We start from the raw sequence: 26,968 nt of genomic DNA, 5'->3' as shown, positions 1-26,968 counted from the left end.
TACGCTGCATGGCCTCCCTGATCCTGCAAAGCCTGCGTAAGGATCCTCGTATTCGTGGTATCAAGGAGAAGGACCAATACTGGCTGGCAACCCTCCTTGATCCACGTTACAAGGGTAAGGTTGCGGACCTTATCTTGCCATCGCAGAGGGAGCAGAGGATGAAACATCTTTGGGAGGCCTTGCAGAAAGGTCTGTGCAACGCGTTTCCAGAGACTGGGAGGTTACAAACTCCTGTTTCTGGACAACGTGTTGCTGAGGCTTCGGTCAGTCAAAGAAGGAGCGGTGGAGAAGGTGGCCGTCTGACCGATGTGTTCAGACAATTTTTTGGTCCGCAGCCCCAAGGTATGATCGGTTCCAGCAACCATCGCGAGCGTCTGTTTTACATGGTGCAGGAATACCTAGGGGCAAGATCAGACTTGGACACCTTTCCCACCGAAAATCCTCTGGGTTACTGGGTCTTGAGGATGGATCACTGGCCAGAGCTTGCACAGTATGCAATTGAGCTACTGGCCTGTCCTGCATCCAGTGTTCTTTCGGAACGCACATTCAGTGCTGCTGGAGGCGTGGTAACCGATCACAGGGTGCGTCTGTCCACTGACTCGGTCGATCGACTGACCTTCATAAAAATGAATCAGTCTTGGATCACCACCAGCTACCAAGCACCTGATGCTGATGTAACCGAATAATTTTTTTTGAAATCTCAGATCCCTTCAAAGACTGCCTATGCTGATGCTGAGTGACTATCCCTGAGTAATTATCCTCTTCCTCCTCAATCATCACGCTGATAGCTTGTAAGAACATTTTTGGTTCTGGGCGCCACCACCAGTGCCTAAGGCACAATTTTTCAGCCCCTGTTTAACAGGGGCGTGTAATTACAATTTTTGATGTAATACTTTGCAGCAGGGCTCGTTCCTGCGTTCCAACTAGAGTGTCTGTGAGGGGTTGCAGTGTTGTGGCACCAGCATCAGTGCCTAAGGCCCATTTTTTCTGCCCTGTTTAACAGGGGCGTGTAATTACAATTTTTGATGCAATACTTTGCAGCAGGGCTCGTTCCTTCGTTCCAACTAGAGTGTCTGTGAGGGGTTGCAGTGTTGTGGCACCAGCACCAGTGCCTAAGGCCCATTTTTTCTGCCCCTGTTTAACAGGGGCGTGTAATTACAATTTTTGATGCAATACTTTGCAGCAGAGCTCGTTCCTGCGTTCCAACTAGAGTGTCTGTGAGGGGTTGCAGTGTTGTGGCACCAGCACCAGTGCCTAAGGCCCAATTTTTCAGCCCTTGTTTAACAGGGGCGTGTAATTACAATTTTTGATGCAATACTTTGCAGCAGGGCTCGTTCCTGCGTTCCAACTAGAGTGTCTGTGAGGGGTTGCAGTGTTGTGGCACCAGTGCCTAAGGCCTAATTTTTCAGCTCCTGTTCAACAGGGGCATGTAATTACAATTCTTGATCTAATATTTCACAGCAGGGCCCTGTGAGGGCTTACAGTGTTGTGGCCACAGCAACACCTAAGGCCCAAATTTCTGCTGAGTATATAGGGCAGGACCCTACTTTCAAACAACTAACTTACAAACGACTCCTACTTGCAAACGGAAGGAGACAACAGGAAGTGAGATGAAATCTACCCCTAGGAAGGGAAATTCTCTCCTGTAAGAGTTAATATGGGAAAAACATTTCTCCTTTCCACTGATGCTTTCCAATCCATTGGGACAAAAAGTGAGGTGAAATCTTCTGAAGAGGAGGAAAGACAGCAAAACAAATGTCACAGGGGTGATAACCCTTCCCTATGTTTTCCAAAAAGCTTAAAAAAGATTTTTTTGGCTGGAGCTAAACACGTTAAAAATGTACCCGTTCAAAATTACAAAGAGATTCTACTTAACAACAAACCTACAGTCCCTGTCTTGTTTGCACCGCCTGTATACTGCTGTTCAGAGTATATAGGGCCTGGTGGCCCCACACCTTTCCTTATTTTAATTTGGGTGTGGGGTTCCCCTTAATATCCATACAAGACCCAAAGGGCCTGGTAATGGACTGGGGGGTACCCATGCCGTTTGTCTCACTGATTTTCATCCATATTGCCAGAACCCGACATTACATTAAACCCGCAAGCAGTTTTAAATGAGATTTTTTCCTTTAAAAATGACATTTGGTGCAGGGACTGTTCTAAACACGGGAAACACGCGTCACTTTACAGGCATACTATAGACACCCCTCAGGTACGATATTTAAAGGAATATTTCACTTTTTTTTTTTTTACTTTAAGCATCATTAAAATCACTGCTCCTGAAAAAACGGCCGTTTTTTAAAGTTTTTTTGCATTGATACATGTCCCCTGGGGTAGGACCCGGGTCCCCAAACCCTTTTTAGGACAATACCATGCAAATTAGTTTTTAAAATGAGCACTTTTGATTTCGAACGTTCGAGTCCCATAGACGTCAATGGGGTTCTAACGTTCGTGCGAACTTTCGGTCCGTTCGCAGGTTCTGGTGCGAACCGAACCGGGGGGTGTTCGGCTCATCCCTACTCCTAAATAGTTATTCTATACAGGTGTAGCGTGGAGGAGACCTTGATCTTGCCAAAAATTACCTTTCACAAACAATTATCAGGAACTTCATAGATTCATAGGGATTGGAGAACCAGGTGGCCAACAAATAGTAACAGAAACTTTATGGTGCCTACTATACAGTACTTTAGGTATTTTAGGTATTTTATAAATACTTCAAATTTAGAAAAATGTAAAGCAGGAGGCAGACGCAAGCACTGACATGTTGCTATTAGCAATACAAAGGGGAACTGAGACACTGTTAAAGGAGCTCAGGTGAACTATATGAGTACAAATCTAAGTATTTAGAAAGAAAATATATATTACAAACCCTCTGACATTTCAGGTCTAAATACAATCATTAAGAGTAATTCCCCTAGATAACTGCTGTAGCCATTAGAGCCAGTACATTGGTATCACATTTATTTAAAGGAATTAATACTCACCATTAAATCCTTCTCTGCATGTGCAGTTATAATTTCCAATGGTATTGGTACAATTAGCATATTGATCACATTTATTAGTTTTAGCGGAACATTCATCAAAATCTATTAAAAAAAAAAAAAAAAAAAATTAGTATGGCGATGCTGTATTACAACAATTTAAAGTCTAACTAAAGGCAAAACTTTTATTTATTTTTTTCGTTTTGGATGGAGTGCACAGGGGTTAGAACACCCAACATTTTTTATTGCTGTCTTTGCCCCCATTAAGGAGTTTCACCCTCTCGTCATGTCCTGTTTACCTTTATCATTAAAAGTGAAAGTAAAAGACAATCCCAAATTTTGGGTTGTCCCCAGAAAAGTAATAGAGGGGAAATCTTCCAATGGGGACACTAGTTCTGAGGGTCCCCAAAGAATTTCCTTCATTTGCAGGGATTTCCTCTCACTTCCTGTTTGGCTATGGGACAGTAAGTGAAGGGAAATCTCCGCAATGTGACACAAATGGCAAAAAAAAAAATCTGACAGGGGTTATAACCCTCCCTTGCTCTATCCAAAATAAAAATAAAAGGTTTTCCTATAGTTTTACTTTAATAGAACCTTTCACTCTAATCAAGAATGTTCAAAATACCTTCATGAAGAGGCCTATATTAAATAGTATGCACCTTTCTCTTCAGACCCTTAAATATTATTTGTTGGTCATTGCAGGTATGAGAGGGGGTGCGGCATGGTGTGTTGGCAAGCAGTGATCAAATAGAGCAAAACTCTCAAACTGTGCCCCAAACCCATAAGCCAGTATCTTAAATAGACACTGCCGTGACCCACGATGGCTGCCGAGGTCACAAGGGGCACCAGCATCCAATCGGACAGCTGCTCCCCCTGGTCACCACAGAAAATCATAGAGGAATCAAGTTTCTCTTGACTACCTTCCCCTTCTGCATTGCCACTTTGGTCAAGAGCCACCTATAGTGGGGAGTAAAGACTGCAAATACCAACAGGTAGTTTTCTAACAGTTCCAAACCAGCTTTGGATGACAAGAAAAATCACAAGGGAGTTTATCACCAATAGTTTATTAATTTATATGGCAAAGATGTTGACTGGATTACTTGGTCATTTTTACAATCACAAACTGTTTCAAAATGGTTAAATTGTTAGATAATTTCCTGTTTGGAAGGTTGAGGGCTTGATTGGCACTTCATGAAGCTAGAAAACCTTACCAAATATTTGGATAGGCAGGTTTATCAGGCAATAACTATTGCTAATTATGTGTGATAAACACATCTAAACATTTAAGGTAAGCTATATTTAAAATATATAAAATTAGAAAAAAATATTCTAGTTGTAGAAGATATGCATACTATACTGAAAGGAAGACAAATATACAAGATATACCTGTACAATGGATCCCATCCCCAGAGAAGCCAGATGGACATGGTCCACAGCCAGTTGTATTATCACATGTCACATTAGGGTAGCAGCCTTGAATACACAGATTAGGTGGGTTCTGGCAGAATTCTCCTGTATAGTTGTTTGCGCAAATACACCTAGCAATCTGTTAATTAGAAGAACATATTCAGGAGGTTAGCAAATAGTGTCCCTAATAACATTACAATGAATTGTATTTTGCTCTTGTACACTCACATATACATACAGTACACGAATAAACTGGTATTTCTGTTAAACATCCTGTGGGAATTGATTTTCCATATAAGCACATTAGAGAGGTATCTGGAGAGGTATTATGCAAATATATTCTTTGTAACTTATTCATGTTTTCTGTTTGCACTGTCTGTTTAGTTTTTTTGTTTGTTTCTGTTTATTATTTTGTTGTTATAAGTTTTTTTCTTTTTTTTAACTTAAACATCAATTCACCTTGTAAAGACATCCCGTCAGCTAACTAAAGGTACATTTAAATGCTGTACCTATGAAGAAGAAGATGAATTCTTACCTCTCCTACTGCCCACTCCCCTGTAGAAAATCGCCCAGCTAAAGTCTCCTGAAGAACACTTTCGGGAGTGTCCAAGTATCCTCAGCTGAGCTCTTTGGTTCTTCCCACCAACATCTGTGTCATTATAGAACACACTAAGCCCAGCAGATGAACAGGAAATCAATATAACTGTAAGTTTTGGTTTTTGAGAAAGCAAAGTTTTCTCTAACGTAGCAGCATTTGCTGTAAAGGTAAGTATTCACTTTCTTCTTTATAGGGACAGCATTTAATTGCACTTTTGTCTTAGGTGAATGGGTGTCTTACGGGTACTGGATAGAACAATTGGGCTTAAAAAGAGTATGTATAGTACTTTTGAATATGATTAAATTTACTGTATGTTTAGAAAAATATTTAGAGTTTTGGTTTTAGTATTTCTAGAGGAATGAATATGAAATAGTGCATATGAATATGTCATGTTTACATTTTCAGCCAGCAGGTAAAAGCGTAAGCACCTTCACATATTTACCAGACTAATCTAGCAGCTCTTCTAAAAAAAAAAAAAAAAAAAGCTATTTCTGCAATACTAATCCTATCTCTGGGACTGTCCAGGCTTACTGGCTTCTTGTCAAGTAACCCCGCTTTCCCAGAATGCACATCAGGCCCCCCTGGATTCATAGAGTACCACAGAGACCAGCATCACATCATTACTGCAGCATTCAGGATCTGCCAACTGCTGGGAGAAGAAAAGGGAGAATGTGACCCATTATGTGTCATGAAGATCCTGCCAGTAACAGGCAGATTAGACCCATCAGTGCATGATTGCAGGCATCTATGCGCACGCGCACATGCACTCATTAGTGTCTGGCGGGTTATTTAAACCTGTCTGACACTTGCATCATTGCTGTTTGCTCTGCAGCTCTGTGTATGTGTTCCCTGAAAACCTGATATCTGCTCCTGTTTTGACCCGGCTTGCTTTGAGACTGTTCCTGTTATCCACCTGTACCTGACCCTTGGCTTTCTTTGACGATCCCTCTGCCTGCTCCTTTTGTACCTCTGCTGCCAGCCTGCTTTCTGACCCGGCCTGTCTGACGTTCCTGGACTCCCATCCAGTCTGCTGAGCTTGTCTGCTGATCTATCCAGTCTGCTGGGCCTGTCTGCTGAGCCGTCCAGGCTGCTCACCTGTTTGCTGATCCATCCAGTTTGCTGGGCCTGTCTGCTGAGCCATCCAGGCTGCTGACCTGTCTGCTGATCTATCCTGCCTGCTGTCCTGTCTGCTGAGTTGTCCAGTCTGCAGTTCCTGTCTACTGATCCATCCTGTCAGCTGTGCCGGCCATCTGATCCTTCTGCTGTTGATCCTGACAGGCACTAATACCACTCCGCACTCCTACACCCCTGTCACCACTACCAGGGGCCCTTGAGTCGGAGGCGTAGGAGAGGCCATCCTCTGCAATTCGGGCTCACCCTTTAGGTACATAACATTATGTCATGTGGTCATACTAAAGAATGCATATAAATATACTGTATATGGTCTTTAATAACTCCAGGGCAGAGTGATAATTCATAATTCAAAGGAGTGACCCATCCTCACCCCTTCCTTCTCACTGCCTTTTTCAGTTTATACAGGGCTGCATGGAGTTCCAGTTAGAGAAAGACAGTCTGATACAGCATTTCCATCATATAACAGTAGATATTTACATATCACTTACAGCACAAATCCCCAAAACAAGGAGCTCAGTCTCTGCTTATGTGTAAGTGGTTGGAGTCATGCAATTATTATTTTGTTGCCCATTTTAGCCTTTTATACCACCCTACCTTTATGGTTGTACTGTTCCCCTGGACTCACAAAGCCTACATAGTGGAGTCAGTAAAGCCATATCTAGCACTGATCAGTGCTAGTAAGAAGTCTGAGACAGCTGTATGCAAGTTGGCAATAGCACCTCTGTAAAATGATGGCTATATCTGTGCTATACAGCAGTGGTTCTGGAGGTCTGGATGCAATTATAGCTAAAAGGGGCAAAAAGAAATGATTTGTATGGCTATGCCCACTTAACCATAATCAGAGGCGAAGCTCCTTGTTTTTGGGTTTTGTGCTGGAATTGAGGACATTTAAATACCTTTTGTTATTAGAAGGCAAAGCTGTATCTCACAGTACTTTTTTAAAGGCTGACTTTTTGGTTCCTTTTGTACCCCCTCACTGTGATCTAAATGGTTTTACTATTCTCCAGAATGACAATCTTAAAGCAAATACTTTCTTCTCTGCTTTCTCTTTAGAAGACCAAAAATTTTCCATGAATTCAATGTCATCCGTGAGCCCTGCATTAAAGATTTTCTATAAATAGGAAAATATAAATTTATCAACTTAAAAAAATACATAACATTTTTTGTTTTTGGATCGTCTTATCTTAGTTTTTTCTTAAAACTTTTTTTATAAATAAACATTTAATACATGACCAAGAATCTCCAAGGCACTGTAGGTTAGCTAAAGAGACAACACAGCAGTAGCATTCTGCCTTGAAACTCTAAAATTAGCCATCCAATAAGGGATAAGTCACTTTGATAACTTGTCTAAATTGTAACATAAGATATTGAGCTCAGTAAACAACAGGCTTTTTTTATTTTTTTTAGCAGGTTAGTAAGATAACACCTCAGTATGTGAAAAGAAGGTACAAGCCTCACCTGCTAGCCATAAACCTGATAGATGTTGTTATACAATAATTTTCTTCTTTCTGCAGCAAAGATGTACAGCACTCTTTGGTTTTACATGAAAACATAAGAATTAGGTACACCTATACTGTATATATATATGGCTTCTGTCTAAATTGCCCCTAGTTTGTATGAATGTGAGTTAGGGACCTTAGATTGTAAGCTCCTTGAGGGTAGGGACTGATGTGAATGTACAATGGATATATATATATATATACACTTATGGACCAGGCCTATTCGGACACTTTTTGTTTGCCACAATATTTTTTGCTAGAAAATTACTTAGAATATTATATATTTTTATTAGCAGAGGCCCTAGAGAATAAAATGGTGGTCATTGCATTTTTTTATTTCACACAGTATTTGCACAGCGGTTTTTCAAACAAAATCTTTTGGGAAAAAATACACTTGAATGAATTCTAAAAAAAAAACACAATATATAACCCAATTTGTAAAATTTGAAAGATGATGTTAAACCAAGTAAATAGATCCCTAACATGTCACGCGTTTAAAATTGTGCACACTTGTGGAACAGTGCCAAACTATGGTACTTAAAAATCTCCATAGGCATCACTTTAAAAATGTTTACAGGTTACCAGTTTAGAGTTACAGAGGAGGTCTAGTGCTAGAAATATTGCTATAAATTTCACAGCAATACATCACATGTGTGGTGCGAACACCGTTTACATGTGTGGGTGTGACCTACGTATGTGTTCACCACTGCTTACAAGTATGGTGGGACAGGAGGCACTTTAAAAAATATATATGTATAAATTATTTTATTACAATTTATTATTTTTAAACTGTCACTTTAATTTTTTTGATCACTTTTATTGCTGTCACAATAAATGTAAACATCTCTTCTGACAACAATTAAGCAGGTCCTCTTCATGGAGAGATCTGGGGTCATTAAGACCCCACAACTCTCCTCTACAATGGAAAGCATCAGATCAAAAAAAAACATTGATTTAATGCTTTCCTAAAGAAAAAAAATGGCCTTGTTTACATTGGCCGTGAACCGGAAGTGACATCAGGTCCCTCCAGGCCTCCTAGGTCATAGATATGAGCGGAGGCCATCTTTCCACTGCTCATTTCTAGGGCCTGCTGCCACCACCACCGGATTGGTTCCCGGCCTTACCAATGAACCAGGTACGCCCGAGAACCACTGGAAAGTGGCAGGAGGGAGGGCAACCCCTCTTGCTGCTTCTAAAAGTGATTCAATGGCTAATTTGCTGCTTAGATCACTTTTAGCAGAAAGAGTAGTGGCTAAAGAAAATTTTAATACCAGGGTTATGTCATCTAGCTGCAGCCATAACCCCGGTATTAAACTGCAAAGTAATGACTTAAATTCCTAGTTAGGTGGTCAGCAAGAGGATATGTACAGTATATATTATATATTGTATATATTATATATTAGACAATGAGAGTAAAAAAGCCAGTTTTTCAGACCAAAAACCCTAAATGCCTTACCTTTACATTATTATGGGAATGGCAAATGTTAAATGATCTGTGGTCAAATACTTTTAACCACAGATTATATATATAAGACTCCATTAATAAATCTGACAATATTTGGTATGATATAACATAAAAAAACTGTATAGGGGTCAGTATCTGATACATAATGGTCTTTTCCATCCCATTTTTAGCATTTTGGTATTTTTGAAAGCTATTTAACCTTCAAAACTAGAACTATCCATGTATATGATATCAATCTGACTTACAGCAAGAGAGCTATTGTTGATTTTCGTTGCCAAGGTGTAATTACACTGAGCTGGAAGAGTACAGTTACAGACCACAAAGCTGAGTTGGAGGACAGATGGCAGATTATTTGAGTCAGTGGCTACAAGGTTGAATGTAAATCCTGCTGTACTTGTTGGTTTCCATGTTAGAGATCCGCTTGCTGTTAAAAACATACAACATTATTAATCTTTGCATAATACTAAAACAGCTTTATATATGAAAATTATATAAAAAGAAATGCTTAGTAAGGTTTAATCTGAAAAAAATGTAAGGTAATGCACTTGGGGGCTAAAAACATAAATCAAACTACTCACTTGGGGGAGAATCTCTCTCTCAAGGTTCGAGAAAGATCTGGGGGGCCTAGTAGATGACAGACTGAGTAATCGCGTGCAATGTCAAGCTGCAGCTAGCAAAGCCAGCAGAATATTGGCATGCATAAAAAAGGGAATATACTCCAGAGATAAAACTATAATCCTGACAATTTATAAAACTCTGGTTAGGCCACATCTGGAGTATTCAGTCCAGTTCTGGTCACTAGTCCACATGATTAGAAGACTCTTGGACATGCATCTTAAAGAACACAACATACAGGGATATGGGAAATGATTATCGACTCGTACACCTACACAGGTTGAACTGAATGACTATTTTGTTTATTCAACCTTTCCTACAATGTAACATGTTTTGATAAGTAGCAATCAATTAAAAAATGTCTTTTGTAAAATGATGCTACTCATCTTTTATAGGCTTTTTGTTTAAAGAATAAAATGTTTGTTAAGAACAATCTTCTGTTGTTAACTCACTAACTTGCCTTTTAAAAAGAAGAGCAGCTGATATATATGTAACCACCTGCCGACCGCCTTCCACATATATACTGCAGCATGGCGGCTCGGCTGCGCAAACCGACATACCCATACATTGGTCTGTGCATGTGGTACTGCGGGCGCGCCACCCGCAATCATGGGAAAGAGAGCCAGAACAGGGATCTGTCAATGTAAACCAACAGATTTCTGTTCTGACAGGGGAAGAGAGAGAGATCAGTTGTTCCTAGTGATCAGGAACAGCGATCTCTATCTTCTCCCAGGCAGCCCATCCCCATGCAGTTAGAAACACCTCCCAGGGAACACAGTTAACCCCTTTATCGCCCCCTAGTGTTAACTCTTTCCATGCCAGTGCCATTTATACAGTGATCAGTGCATTTTTATAGCAATGATCACTGTATTGGTGTCACTGGTCCCCAAAAAATATCACTTAGGGTCAGATTTGTCCACTGCAATGTCGCAGTCCCACTAAAAAATTGCAGATCCTCGCCATTACCAGTAAAAACAATAAGGAATAAAAAAAGTCCCTAAACCTTACCCCTATTTTGTAGACGCTATAACTTTTGCGCAAACCAATCAATATACGCTTATTGAAATTTTGATGTAGCAGAATACATATTGGCCTAAACTGATGAATACATTTGTTCTTTTATATATTTTTTTGGGGATATGTATTATAGCAGAAAGTAAAATATATTGTTTTTTTTTTTCAAAATTGTCGCTTTTTTTGCTTATAGCGCAAAAAATAAAAACCGCAGAGGTGATCAAAAGAAAGCTCTATTTGTTGGAAAAAAAGGACATTCATTTTGTTTGGGTACAATGTCACACAACTGAGCGATTGTCAGTTAAAGCGACACAGTGCCAAATCGCAAAAAATGGCCTAGTCGGGAAGGGGATAAATCCTTCCGGGGCTGAAGTGGTTAAATATGTGCAATTACTCACATGACAAAGAAATGTCCGCGTTTATGTTAGGGTCTCCTGAAAAAGTCACACCCGTCCCATTGGAAGTATAATTTACTGTAATACTGGTGCTCATGAAGGTTTGAATGGTTGTATCTCCAATGATATAAGGAGGTACGGCATCTGAAACAGACAAGTATAATATCCATTACTGAAAACCATAACAATGGAAACATTAAGGACTTACTGGAAAGTTGGGGGGGGGGGGGGTGTAATGTTAATATATTCCTTGCTTTTGATGAAATACACAAGCACTTTGGGAAATAACAGTGTATATTGTAATGTAAAAGTAATTAAATCATGTACTTCTTATAAAAAAGATACTTACTCAATGTTTTATTAACTGCCTGTAAGGTTTTAGATACACTTAATGTTGCTAAGCCCATGTTTGTTTTGTTGGTGCTCATAGCATCAAAGATACATTCTGTGTTGTTGTTGCATAAAGTTTGTAACTCTCCATACTGTGTTGAATTTTGAGCTATCAAATCACTGAAGAAAATTGGAATAAATACGCTTCGTTCAAATGCTTGTGGATTTGTAAATAAGTTATTCTCTTTGGCCTCCCCTATATGATGAAAGAAAAAAGAACAGAATATTAAGAATTAAAAAGACGGTTTTCCTAATCCTAAGTGTATACTGATATATATATATATATATATATATATATATATACACATACAGTATCTCACAAAAGTAAATACACCCCTCACATTTTTGTAAATATACCCCTAAGTGAAAATGTCCAAATTGGGCCCAAAGTTTCAATATTTTGTGTGGCCACCATTATTTTCGGCATGGAGTTCACCTGAGCTTCACAGGTTGCCACTGGAGTCCTCTTCCACTCCTCCAATAAATTGTGCTAATTGTTTATGGGATAGGAGGCGCTGTCCACGACATTCCTAAATCAAACAAGCTACGAAAAGAGTTTCCTCTGATGGGACTTTAGGGGGCAGGGGCTCCTCAAAAATCAAACAGTATTGAAAAAATATTACAATTTATTAGAAAAGTTAAAAAGCAAGTCGGGAAAACATGATAATAAAATCAAAATGGATGCAATTACAAATGTGGATGCATAGAGCACTGTACAGACCTTTTTGCTAAGTGGTTTACAGCAAAAAAGGTCTGTACAGTGGCTGAACGATAACCACACAATATAGAGTTTAGTCGATATGCTCATGCTTTATTCCATCTATCTTTTGAAACTAGTCATACTCTTTCCTTTAGAGACACCAGGTGTATCAGTCTCTGGTGTGGCATGTTCCCATTTTGGGGCTGAAGCAGAGTGCCCTTTGTCTTGCTTGGATTCGCCATGCACCTCCGCCCTCTGGACTCATCTGAATGATGTATGGCAGCAACTTTTTCCATGGTTTTTTTTAGGATGCATTACAAATATTTTTTTACGCAAACCACATGGTCAGTGTATATTTATACTGCTGTTTGAATATCTCTCGCTTACTGTATAACCAATACTGGCTGAATTTTTATATTTATTTTTGTCAATTATAGAAATAAAATGCTTGTTCCAGAACCACTTTCCCCTGAAGAAGAGGATCAATGTTATAAACTTGAAACGCGTTGGGTATTCTCTGTTGTACACATTACCCCTTATTTTGTATGTCATGCTCTATGTATCCACATTTGTAATTGCATCCATTTTATGTTTTTCTGACTTGCTTTTTAACTTTTATAATAAAATGTAATTTTTTTAATACTGTTTGATTTTTGAGGAGCCCCTGCCCCCTAAAGTCCCCATCAGAGGAAACTTTTTTCGTAGCTTTTTTGATTCAGGAATGTGGACAGCGCCTCCTATCCTATAAGCAATTAGCACAATTTATTGGAGGAGTGGAAGAGGACTCCAGTGGTAACCTGTGGAGCTCTGGTGAACTCCATGCCAAAAATAATGTTGGCCACACAAAATATTGACACTTTGGACCCAATTTGGACATTTTCACTTAGGGTGTATTTACAAAAATGTGAGGGGTGTATTTACTTTTGTGAGATACTGTATGGGTATATATATATATATATATATATATATATATATATATATATATATATATATATATATATATATATATATATATTATACACTATATTACCAAAAGTAATGGGGCGCCTGCCTTTACACGCTCGTGAACTTTAATGTCATCCCAGTTTTAGTCTGTAGGATTCAATATTGAGTTGGTTCACCCTTTGCAGCTCTTCAACTCTTCTGGGAAGGCTGTCCACATAGTTTAGGAGTGTGTCTATTGGAATGTTTTACCATTCTTCCAGAAGCGCCTTTGTGAGGTCAGGCACTGATGTTGGACGAGAAGGCCTGGCTCGCAGTCTCTGCTCTAATTCATCTGAAAGGTGTTCTATTGGGTTGAGGTCAGAACTCTGTGAAGGCCAGTAAAGTTCCTCCATCCCAAACTCGCTCACCCATGTCTTTATGGACCTTGCTTTGTGCACTGATCCAAATCATTTGGTGGAGGAGGGATAATGCTGTGGGGTTGTTTTTCAGGGGTTGGGCTTGGCCCCTTAATTCCAGTGAACGGAACTCTTAAGGCGTCAGCATGCCAAGACATTTTAGACAATTTCATGCTTCCAACTTTGTGGGAACAGTTTGGGGATGGCCCCTTCTTGTACCAACATGACTGCGCACCAGTGCACAAAGCAAGGTCCATAAACACATGGATGAGTGAGTTTGGGGTTGGGGCAACTTGACTGGCCTGAACAGAGACCTGACCTCAACCCGATAAAACACCTTTGGGTTGAATTAGAGCGGAGACTGTGAGCCAGGCCTTCTCGTCCAACATCAGTGCCTGACGTTACAAATGCACTTCTGGAAGAAATTCACATAGACACACTCCTAAACCTTGTGGACAGCCTTCTCAGAAGAGTGAAGCTGTTATAGCTGCAAAGGGTGGGCCAACTCAATATTGTACCCTACGGACTAAGACTGGGATGCCATTAAAGTTCATGTGCATGTAAAGGCAGGCGTCCCAATACTTTTACTAATATAGTGTAATATATAGATCTATCTATCTATCTATCTATCTATCTATCTATAGATATATCTATCTATATCTACATCCTATTCTTTTAAGAAAGAAATGCGATGAATAAAAATGACTAAAATTTGTATATAATAAGGCTCCTGATGTCTAAAAGCCAAGCTTCTCATGTTATGAGATAATGTGAAACAAAACACTCACATAGCAATCCATAATTATATATAGCTTGTTCCGAACTGTCTGAGGGGATGGTTGTGCCATTTGGTCTCATGAAATCATCACTCTGGTTATTATTCCAGGTACCTATGAAATATTATGTTAGTAAACAAGAATTAATAATGCACAATAAATGTATAAAGTAGGATATAATGGGAACCTGAGAGTGCTGGGTCCATAGCATTGTCAGCACTCTGAGTATAAGACAAATACATACCTAGCAATCCTTTAGTTTTACCAAGTAACTCATTTGGAAGATTGGACACAGCACTAAACATCCCAGAATACTGAGACACTGACACAGACAGAATCCCTTCAAAGGTTGCAGTGATGGAGTCATTTTTAAGTAAAAAGACGGTTGGGTTGGTGTAATTAATCTCAGCATCCATGTCTACAAATCAGAAAAACATACACAGATTGTTACATTTACATAGCACACAACAGGGTCAAGTCACTAAAGTCATTAAATATTGATGGTATTATGTGTGGCTGCACACATTATTCTCTCAGTTATTCGAGAGGTTTTTTTTTTTTTTATTTACTAAATCTTTTGTGTACTGACAGTCAGATTTGCTGCATGCATGGTAAACTATTGGTTGGGTTATTACTTCTCAGAAATACATCTATCTTCTGACTCACAGGAACTAGAAGATCTGTTGAGTGTCTTATGTTGAGGGTAAAAAATATTTTGTAAGATAAAATACTACATCATCATAACAAATGAAGACTTTTAGTGCTTAAATAGCAATTTCCTAAAAAAAAAAAAAAAAAAAAAAAAAAAAAACATGGGGAAATGATGTGATTTAATGACCTCATTAAAAAGTATGAGGTTTTCTCACAAACTGGTATCTCCATTTACCTAGGTACAACCATCCAGGTGACATAGGAAAGAATTATTGAAGAAGTAGAAAAACATTTGGCTACTATGCAGTGAGGCATAAGCCTCATATATCATTTACTAATAACATATATAAGGTATATTTTACCTTCCAAAACTTTTTTTTTTTTTTACAAATCTGACTAATCTCTGAAATCATAATGGTATAATTGTCTATAGTTCTCATGTAAGCTTTATGGACCGTATAATGAACTGTCACCTTTTTCATTTCCACTGTACCAAGGGATATTTATGTACCTACCTTCTGAGTAAGTGAATGACACATTTTGACCATTTATACGGGTAGATATATTGCCATTACTTTCAAGATACCACTCTACCTGTAAAAAAGAGCAGAGAAATGATATTACATTTTAATTAGTTCTGATGTATTAGTCCGGCATTTGTCCTTTGCAGCAAGAGGCCATTTCATCCAGGCACCCTAAAAGATGTCTCTCACAGCTAGTTTTAACCAAACTTTTAAAAGAGAAACCCAGATTGACCGCTACAGGATTAGCAGACAGTAGTATTGTAGAACTTTCCCTACTGTAAGACCTTTCACTATACAATACATAAATGTATACAGTGCAGTCCCTGTGACCATCTCCGGCATATACAAAAGAAAAAAGAGGCTTCCAAGTACGTCACATAGATCGGACACTACGGCCAATTTAAAGAGGGAGTCCACCCAAACCGCAAAAAAAAAAAAAAAAATATTAAAAGCCAGCAGCTACAAATACTGCAGCTGCTGACTTTTAATAAATGGCCACTTACCTGTCCCAGGGTCCAGCGTTGTCGGCAGGCGACGCCGAGAACCTGCTCGGTTCTCGGCAGCTGCCGCCACCATCCTAGGTGAGGGAATCAGGAAGTGAAGCGTTGCGGCTTCACTTCCCGGTTCCCTACTGCGCATGCGCGAGTTGCGATGCGCATCGTAACTGGTCCCCGCTATCTCCTGGGAGCTGTGTGTTTCCCAGGAGACAGCGCGGTGGGGACAGGAAGAGGCATAGACTCCCATGGGAGTCTATGCCGGAAGTGGGTGCAAATACCTGTCTTAGACAGGTATCTGCACCCCCCTGAAAGGTGCCAAATGTGACACCGGAGGGGGGGAGGGTTCCGAAAAGCGGAAGTTCCATTTTTGTGTGGAACTCCGCTTTAAGCAGCTTTATTTGAAAAACACGCAAAATACAAAAATGATTAGGCAATAAGTGGAACCAACACCAACTATAAAAAGGTTAAAAAGAGACAAAGTTGTCTAACCAGGGATCAAGCAGCTGCACATACACCCATGCACACCATCATACACTTCCCAATCTCAGAGTTAAAGTCCATGGATATTGATAATAATGGCTTCAGCAAATTAAAGTAATTGGAGGCTATACAGCCATATTAGATCCAGCTGTGCCTAATGTGTCCAACGGACCAGGATTGGATCAGTAAAGTGTGTCGGGTGAAGGCAAGTAATGAAAGACAGTGTAGATCATCTAAGGCACCTAGTGTCCAATTAGGTATTGGTATAATACCATAGGATGCATTGTAGCAGTCTCTGTTAAAGGGACATTGATGGGCACCCATGTCAGATAAGGTCAGGGCTGGTAGCCGAGCAATTGGGCTCTATGAGCACTGCATGGAGATTATTTCCCAGTCTCAGGGCCGACCAATACAGAATGGAACACAATATATGGAGCAGTCTCACCACCTCTGCAGCACCGCTGCATGTTCCATCTATGTGGCGTATTTGGAAGCCTCTTTTTCCTTTTGTATATCTCACATCTAGTTGCATTATATATAAAGCTCCAATTATAGTAAATAGTCAGACTCTATGACAGTACAGTTGCTATGCTTTCCAGATATTACTTGTTGCCTGGAGCTGCTCTTTACCCACTTGACCTCCTGAAGATTTACCCCACTTCATGACCAGGTAATTTTCTGCGATACGGCACTGCATTACTTTAATTGGCAATTGAGCGGTCATTAGACGCTGTACCCAAATACAGTTTATGTCCTTTTTTCCCCCACATATAGAGCTTTCTTTTGGTGGTATTTGATCACCACTGTATTTTTTATTTTATGCGCTATAAACAAAAAAGACCAACAATTTGAAAAAAAAAAAAAACAATATTTTTTTACTTTCTGCTATAAAACATATCCAATAAAAAAAATCTAATTTCTTCATAAATTTAGGACAATATGTATTCTGCTACATTTTGTTGGTAAAAAAATCCCAATAAAGCGTATATTGATTGGTTTACGCAAACATTGTAGTGTCTACAAATTATGGTATATGTTTATGGAATTGTTTTTTTTTATACTAGTAATGGCGGCAATCAGCGACTTATAGCAGGACTGCAATATTGAGGCAGACAATCGGACACTAACTGACACTTTTGACAGTTTGCAGGAACCAGTGACACTAATACAGTCATCAGTGCTAAAAAAAATTGCACTGTCACTGTAGTAATCACACTGGCTGGGAAGGGGTTTAAACATCTAGGGCAATCTAAGGGTTAATTGTGTGCCTAGCCAGTGTTTTTGTGTCTTAGGTGCTTTTACTAGGGGAAGAGATGGATTTTGTTTCCTGCTTTGCAGGAACACAAAATCCATCCCTTCCCCCCTGTCAAAATGGAGATCTGCCTTGTTTACATAGGCAGATCCCTGTTCTGTGTGTTTTACTTATGATTGTGGGGTGCCAAAGAATAATCACAGCAGAAGCAGCTTGCCAGCAGCATGCGCGCCCGCTGCAAGCAGAAGTGCAGAATCATGTATGTATATGTGATTCTGCACAGGAGAACCACTCTATAGCAGTAAAACTGCTATGGGGTGGTCTTTAAGCAGTTAAACAAAATGGTTTGTATGTATTCCTCATTTATTTATGATAGGCAAAGCTCTAACACTTTTGTACTAAAGTTAATTGCCTATTTTTTGCCTCCTGCACATTCCTATTGGGCAGTAAGGCAACACAGTGATGGGCTTATAAGAATAGTTGGGGGTCAGGAGATAGCGGCTAAGTCCCATAGTACCAAAAGGTGTTGCAGATTTGGACTGTCAAAACACACCAGTATTTGGAGTATTTGACCAAAATTACAAGGTTTTCAAGGTCACTGCAGATATGTGCATACATTTTTTATTTGTTTTTGGTCTTCCGACAGTCTCTTTAACCATTTGAACTTATTCAGTACAGATGCACAAAACATGCATGAAGTCCAAAGAGCAACACAGCTTATTTAAGCAATTACTAAAACACACAAATAATAAAACATATAAAAATGTAATTCATATAGAGGCTGTTTTGCTAAAGGAGCTGAGAATCTTCCACCAATAAAATTGTGTAAATATTCAATTATCCAGACATTAAATAAGTAAACAGGAATTTGCAGTTGGAAAATTGAAGTGAATATTTACATAAATATTTGCAACTCTTTTAGTAAATGAGCACTAATGCACTTGTATATGCTCTTTTAGCGTCATTCGGTTCAGAGTGCAAATAGAAACCTAATATATATAATTCATTTTTATTTATTTTTTGTTGGAAATGTTCCTACATCTTTAACAAAGTACAACAACAAACACTAACAAACACTTTTAACACAGTATTATTAGTATTTTTTGTGTTCTTGATTTTCTGCTTTAGGGCATCACTAAGCCATGTCTAATATTTATTTATTTAAGCTGAAATGTGACAATTGTCGTTTGAATGGAACTTACTGTAACACTGCCATTACTGGAGGTGTACTGTACAGCAAATGCTGCGAAGTTGGTAGCCTTTGCAGTGCCAGTCTGCACTGTACGTCCTTGTAGAATGAAGGTCATATTTTCAGCTGATGCATTAACAAGTGTGAAATCTCCAAGTCCATTGAACGTGTAGCTGAGACCATCCAGGGTTGTGATATGAGGATCTCCAAACATCCATCCTGTAAAAGGTAAAATAGCTAGTGTGTACTTCTGGAAACATTTTTGTTTTGAGAAAAATAAAGCAAGTCTTTACTATAGTGTAGACTTATATTAGTTTTTTGTTGATTATAGAAAAAAGGAATCGTAAATAGTTTACCAGGGACTAAAGGCCTGTAATTACGGCAGCTGATTGGGATTCTCTTCTGCATGTACATAAAGCAAAACTGGGGATCATCCACTCCATTGCAGCACGTCTCAAAAGCATCCAGTTCAGAGTCTAAGGAAAAAAGTGTGCTAAACATGAAAACTGACTTTTCAAGGACTTTAGAATCTTAAAACTTTTTAAACATATGTACGTGAATGTGACCAGCACCATGATGATTAGATGTCAAAATGTACTAAATTTCTCTTTTTTTTTTTTTGGTGTTATTACAAAACATTTTGCACTTGCAGCTCAGTTTGCAGAGCTTTATGTACACCTATAGATCTACAAAATCAGACACATTTATTGACACTCGGGGGGGGGGGGGGGGTTAGTGGATATTTTATCTATACTTTAACTTGGTTAATTAGCTCAGGCCACATGTATACCTTGTCAGCCATAATTTCCCATTACATATACTATAAACTGATAATCATAGTTCATCCAATAGACATTTTCATACAATGGACAGTGAATGAAAGCGGACCTTGCACTAGCAAACAAGGCCCATTTAACCTTGTGGTTCCTCCCTCATGAGAAATGACTGAATTAAAGGAAAAAAAGAAAAACTGTGGCATAAAAGTAAATATACTCACTGTACCCCCAGCTTCTGCACTGCAGGGGGTGCCCTCATACTCCTTCCTTTAAGATCCCTGAAAATGCTGAGTAATCCAAATTTAGCAAGAAAAGGCTCCAGTATGGTGCAAAAGCAAGATTGCAAAATTCAAGATTATTTTGCATACCCATGATCTCACCTTAAGAAGCATGACGGCATCGTTGCCTAGACACTACATGCAGAAGTCAGGGATAAGGTAAGTATGGTTCACTTTCCCAAAACATTTTTTCAGCAGGGAGGGTATCTAAGCTGTGTGTCTACTTCACTGTAAATCATAAGGTGTAGCTCCAGACATTTTTTTCTTTTAATTGTAATAGAGCAAGGAGGGGTCTGTTTGGGTTTTTATTGCTGTCTTAGACCACATTGTGGAGATTTGCCTATGTTTCTTGTCCAGCTGATACTATTGTCAGTAGAACAGAAAGTGAAAGAAAATGTCTGCTAATAAAATGTTTTTATTGTAGCTTTGTCCCCAGAGAAGAGATAATCTTTTTTATTTTCTGTTTTGGTGATAATGTGAAGAGAAATATCCCTGATGGGGAAAAAGCAACAAAAACCCTGACAGAAGTTCTAACCCTTCCCAACTCTACCAAAAAGTATTGCATAGAGTTACACTTTAAAGTAATACCTCAAAAAGAGTATTTAGTAAAAATATGAGTATTTTCTTTAAGGATCTGTAAATAATCACTGTTTCTATGCTTGGCATAGATTCTAGAGTCTTTGATATTGAGTTACTAAAGGAGTTACTAAGGAGGAGTCAAACCTTACTGAAAAAAGGTGAGCTTTGTTCAGTTTGAATATCCACTCGTGTCCTTGCGAATTAAAAAAAAAAAAGGATTTCTCCTTGCATATATTTAAGTGGCTGATGGAATTACAGCTTCACTTTGCTTAGAGAACTTTTGCTTTACCTTTAGTAAAAGAACCCCAGTATTTTCACTCACCAGGTTTTAAAGATGCGGAGATCCATGCCCTTTCTTGGTACCCTTCTAGGAACTGATTCTTCCGGTAGTACACACACCTTATACCAGCTTTAAGTCGATTGGGAGATGTGCTGCGGAGCAAGCTGGTTGTGTTGCTCCCACCTATAAGTCCCAAATACAAGATAACAACATTAGAAATACTCAAAAGGTAGTCATAGTGCCTAGATTACAATGCTGAGGGCTTGCAGTTAAAAATTCCATTTGACATAAACAGACAAACTTCTTTCATTCAGTAAAGAGTACAAGGAGCATACAAGGAGCATAGTGCAAATTTTTAAGCTCAGCAACTAGTCTGACTTTAGCAAGGGAATTATGATTGGTCACTATAGGTTACAGTGCTTGCGAATTAAAACGCTGGTATTTTATTGAATAAGGCCAAAATAGGTCAGTGCTTATAATGTAACAACACAGTCTTAGTTTTAAATATATTTACGTATGATTTATACATTCCTAACGCCTTAAACTTGTAATGGAATGATGGATAATTAGGAGCAAAGGAACCAGCAAATAAATACAAATGAGTAAGGAACATAAAACAAAAATGGGGAATTGAAAGGCAAATCAATTGAAAGAAAAGAGAAGAAAATAGGAAATTGCAAGGAACAACAAAGGAAAGAAAAGGGAAAGAGAATAAATATGGAGAATGGAAAGTGCAAAAAAAAAAAAAAAAACTAGGAAGAAGGGGTAAAGAGAAGAACAATGAAGTTGGAAAGGAGAAAGTATAGCAATGGAAAAAAGGAGAAGAGAAGAAAGATGGGGAATGAAAAGTGTAAGAGCTAGGAAGAAAGGGCAAAGAGAAGAACAATGAGGAATGGAAAGAAGGGACAGCAATGTAAAGAAAAAGGAAAGAAAAGAAGGAGGGAAAATGGAGCAGGGGTGGAAAGGAATGTCAGGAAAGGGCAAAGGGAAGAACAATGGGGAATAAGAAGGCAAATGAAGTGGAAAGGTGTACCAAAATCGAAGATAGGAAGGGAGGTTGAAAGTAAAGCGATGTAAAGAAGGATGCAATATGGACAGGAAAGATGGGAGCGAAAGCAAAAGGTGAGGAAAGTAGCTTTTTTTGGCAAAAAAAAAGAAAATCTAAATTACTCCAAAGGGATACTTCCTTTCTTCATCATAACTAGTAAGATTTAATGGCCCCATTATTAACTATAATATTAATCCCAAGATTAATGTGAACATAAATGTTTAATCCTATGTTTTCAACCAACATTTATATATGCTGCATTTCCATTTACAAATGTAAATCATAATTCTAGTGAAAGTTTATAGTTGTCCAAAGTAATAATCACATCCAGTTTCATTTTATAACTTTGGTACTAAAAATTACATTGGGCATGCTTTCTGTACCTGCTTTTGTTGTTCTGAACCGGAAATCAGAGATCCCTTGTCTATATAAGCAAGGACAAGAGAGCAAGCCTGAATTCCATGATGATGGCGACGGCTCAGCATTGTACCAGTTCAGGCAATTCATACGACTGTTATCCAGACGTGTACTGTTCAACAAATATAATTTGAGACCTTGCAAATCTGCAAATAGAAATAGAAATTTTTATACTGAAGAAAAACAGACATGTAATGCTTATAAATATAACAAATAGGCACTACATTAGTAGATAATTAATTGTTACAATGGACAGATGAATATTTACTGAAAGCAAGTCCCCAGTATAAAATGCTTGTTATGGAACTGAATAAGGAAATGCTGGTATATACAATGGGGTTGCATGATGGAGTTGCAATATCCTTGCACCAGACTCCACTCTTTAGTATCTTACAGATGTAGCAGACATGTTTTTGGGGGGAAGAAGAGACCTACCAACATAACTGTGCCTTCTAGCATTTTTTTCAGTTCTGTTTTAACTAAGTTTAAACTCAAAAGTAAGGAATATGTTTTATAAAATAAAAAACTGCAGCACAGCTTTCTTTTTCTATTTCTCTTTTTAAATCACTAATTGCGTATCAATTTCTATAAGCTTTATATGATTAGGTATATTTTGTATATTATGACAAAATTGTGTCTATTATGACAATCTGTCGCTTGAATTACATCGTATATATCAAGTCAGTTGGATTGATTTACTTTAAGATTAGAGAATGTTTAGTTAGGAAAGTGAAACTATATTTACTTTGGATATCAATGTCATGTACAGAGAAATACAAAAACAGAACTTTTGCCTTGCACATATGATTCAGTACACCTTCACTTCTTTTGTCTGACAGGAAAGTTAGTGGGAACACATGTTTCTAAATGACCAATCAAGCCAGCTTTGAAGAAAATAAAACAGCCAGGTTCAGTGACCTCAATTTTTTACAATGTAGATAAGCAAAGTAACCAACCCAAGCAAGCCAGTGATTGAACAATGAAGAAGCAGCAACACATTGAAGATACAGTGATCTTCTATTTTGTAAGCATGCTTCTCTTGTTAGGTAAATATACTGTATGGCAGCAATGGGCAGTGCAGTAGAGCCTGATTTTCATGCATTGCTGCAAATTTCTCTTCTATTCTCGGTGCAGGCAATTAAAAAAGGCCTTTATTAACCGCTTGCCGACCGGCTCACGCCGATATACGTCGGCAGAAGGGCACGTACAGGCATATTAACGTACCTGCACGTTGCCCTTTAAGAAGCGGTCTGCAGGCGCGCGCGCACTGCCGCAAGCCAAGCTCCTGGAGTGTGATCACGGGTCCCATGGACTCGATGTCCGTGGGGATACCTGCAATCCTCTCATGGAGAGGAAGAACAGGGAAATGCTGATGTAAACAAGCATTTCCCTGTTCTGCCTAGAGACAGGACACTGATCACAGCTCCCTGTAATCAGGAGCGATGATCAGTGTCATGTCACACATAGCCCCCCCCCCTACAGTTAGAATCACTCCCTAGGACACACTTAACCCTACAGCACCACCTAGTGGTTAACCCCTTCACTGCCAGTCACATTTACACAGTAATCAATGCATTTTGAATCACAATGATCGCTGTATAAATGTGAATGGTCCCAAAATAGCACCAAAAGTGTCCGATCTGTCCGCCATAGTGGCGCAGTCACGATAAAAATTGCTGATCGCCGCTATTACTAGTAAAAAAAAAATTATTAATAAAAATGCCATAAAACTATTCCCTATTTTGTAGATGCTATAACTTTTGCGCAAACCAATCAATAAACCCTTATTGCATTTTTTTTACCAAAAACATGTAGAAGAATATGTATTGGCCTAAACTGAGGAAAAAAAAATATTTTTTATATATTTTTTGGGGGATATTTATTATAGCAAAAAGTAAAAAACAATGCATTTTTTTTCAAAACTGTCGCTATTTTTTTTGTTTATAGCGCAAAAAATAAAAACCGCAGAGGTGATCAAATACCACCAAAAGAAAGCTCTATTTGTGGGGAAAAAAGGACGTCAATTTTGTTTCACATGACCACGCAATTGTCAGTTAACGGGACGCAGTGTCGAATCGCAAAAAGTGCTCTGGTCTTTTGCCAGCCAAATGATCCAGGGCTTAAGTGGTTAATAATATGTAACCAGGTTAAATTGGAGTTATCCAAAATTAAACTTACAAAAACATTTCTTAAGGTGGCCATGACTTGCAGACAAACTGATTTTTAATGGTTCATACCTGCTTTGCTATTTATAAAGGTGCTACTGAAAAATGAATCCCCATTGCCACTAGAAAAAGAAAAGCAAAATTAATATCAAGTTCAGTTTTGTTAGATATCTGTGTAAAACTGATAATATTTATAATCTAATCAGTTTTGTTTTTATGTAGAGTTTATAGGTATATATAGTTTACTATATGCATTAATTATAAGTCATATTTTCTCATTACATACTCAAGCCCTGATTCATGGTGAATGAGACTAATTCTGGCCATACACTATACGAAAAATCGGCCGAAAAATCGTTCATATAGACACTTCGTTCATTTTTCGGCAAGTTAAAGGGCACAAATCGATAATCGTTTGTAACGTTTTTGAAAAAAAAAAAGCGAACGGCAAGTTTGGAAAATTTCTGCCGAACGTACGATATATAGCAAGGTTAATGTGTTTCCCGTCCGAACTGTCTGCACTAGGTATATGTAAAAAAACGAACAAAAAATTATTTATTTATGTCCACTGAATGATTTATCGGTCATTACATGATGGCACTATCAAAACGGGGTGATTGGCGCTGTTCCACTAAAATTCGTCTGATGTGCAGAAACTAGTGTAGAGTGTCAGGTAAAAAATGTGAATAAATAAATAAAAAAAAATATAAACTGAACATAAATTATTATTTGTAGAAATGATGAAATTACAATCGTGTGAGAAAACTATTCCTCGTGTATATGCGACCAATGCCCATATATGTATAAAGTGCAACGTGTATTATCACCTTACTGCATAAGGGGTGATCAAGAACAAAACCTTATAGGTAGGTATGAAGAAAGTGATGGGAATTCAAAAAAAAAAAAAAAAATACCTTCAAAAAATCCTTAAAAAATTTTTCGTAAATATGTGCATAAATGTGTGCATAAAATGCTAAAATATAAATAACCTTATAATTATGAATGCGCATAAAAGGAGTTTAGAAATAAATCATGAAATCAACAGTCCAAGAAAATTGTCCCAAAAGAAAAAAGAAGCAAAAATCTATAAAACGTTCTTCCTAGAGTGCAAATGGTGAGTCTCTTCAAACATCTAGCAGTGCTCTTAGTGATGTACACTCCTCCAGACTTCCAAAGATCCCCCTATGTGCCCTCACTCACCGGAAGGATTCACCCCTGCAGGGGTATCAAGCCCATCAGCTGTATCCTGTAGCAATGGTCCCTGGTGACAGTCCACCGTTCGGATCTCCACACCTGGTAGCCCAATCGGTTCCAGTCACTCCCCGCAGACACATCCATATAAAACAAGAATGAGCCCCATCGCGTAAATCCGTAAAAAATATGGCTTTATTAAAAATGTTAATGAAAAAGTAAACAGTGTTCCGCTGCCTGGTAGGCAGTCAAACCAAGTATGTTGAAAACAGCGCGGTGCGGCGTGCGTTCCACCGAGCGGTGGAACGCACGCCGCACCGCGCTGTTTTCAACATGTGGAGATCCGAACGGTGGACTGTCACCAGGGACCATTGCTACAGGATACGGCTGATGGGCTTGATACCCCTGCAGGGGTGAATCCTTCCGGTGAGTGAGGGCACATAGGGGGATCTTTGGAAGTCTGGAGGAGTTTACATCACTAAGAGCACTGCTAGATGTTTGAAGAGACTCACCATTTGCACTCTAGGAAGAACGTTTTATAGATTTTTGCTTCTTTTTTCTTTTGGGACAATTTTTTTGGACTGTTGATTTCATGATTTATTTCTAAACTCCTTTTATGCGCATTTATAATTATAAGGTTATTTATATTTTAGCATTTTATGCACACATTTATGCACATATTTACGAAAAATTTTTTAAGGATTTTTTGAAGGTATTTTTTTTTTTTTTTTTTGAATTCCCATCACTTTCTTCATACCTACCTATAAGGTTTTGTTCTTGATCACCCCTTATGCAGTAAGGTGATAATACACGTTGCACTTTATACATATATGGGCATTGGTCGCATATACACGAGGAATAGTTTTCTCACACGATTGTAATTTCATCATTTCTACAAATAATAATTTATGTTCAGTTTATATATATTTGTTTTTTTTTATTTATTTATTCACATTTTTTACCTGACACTCTACACTAGTTTCTGCACATCAGACGAATTTTAGTGGAACAGCGCCAATCACCCCGTTTTGGGACTCTACATTATGTAGAATTTCACATAGGTGTTATTCTGCGCTGGGGGGGCTGCAGTTCCTTTATTATCTAAGCGCGGAGCTAATTGTTTCTTATATGATGGCACTATCGTTTGCGGTCACAGCTGAACGTTCATTTTTCAAAAATGTGTTCGGCTGATTTTTCGTATAGTGTATGGCCAGCATTAGTCAAATACAAAGTTCCCTCCAGTTATTCATTTCCATAGCTCTGTATTTAATACAACAACAAAATTTTGAAGCATTTAAAAATGTAACCATTGCATAAATTAGTTTAG

At 38.4% G+C, this 26,968-nt stretch overlaps 1 protein-coding gene across 1 annotated transcript in view; it reads right to left on the bottom strand.

Annotated features, from left to right (window-relative positions):
- LOC141139893 (uncharacterized) overlaps window positions 1-26,968 on the bottom strand; it is a 163,373-nt gene that overhangs the window by 40,741 nt on the left and 95,664 nt on the right. Inside the window, 13 exon segments of the mRNA XM_073626451.1 lie at window positions 2,985-3,086; window positions 4,368-4,527; window positions 9,330-9,508; window positions 11,112-11,252; window positions 11,458-11,694; window positions 14,327-14,428; window positions 14,559-14,732; window positions 15,481-15,559; window positions 18,921-19,126; window positions 19,264-19,383; window positions 20,863-21,003; window positions 22,252-22,431; window positions 24,523-24,572. Of these exon segments, the coding sequence (XP_073482552.1) occupies window positions 2,985-3,086; window positions 4,368-4,527; window positions 9,330-9,508; window positions 11,112-11,252; window positions 11,458-11,694; window positions 14,327-14,428; window positions 14,559-14,732; window positions 15,481-15,559; window positions 18,921-19,126; window positions 19,264-19,383; window positions 20,863-21,003; window positions 22,252-22,431; window positions 24,523-24,572 (1,871 nt within the window).

This window comes from Aquarana catesbeiana, linkage group LG04 (genome assembly GCF_042186555.1).
Source record: "Aquarana catesbeiana isolate 2022-GZ linkage group LG04, ASM4218655v1, whole genome shotgun sequence".
NCBI lineage: Eukaryota > Metazoa > Chordata > Amphibia > Anura > Ranidae > Aquarana > Aquarana catesbeiana.
The sequence above is the reverse complement of the archived record's forward strand: the minus strand, read 5'-3'. Positions and strand labels throughout refer to the sequence as shown.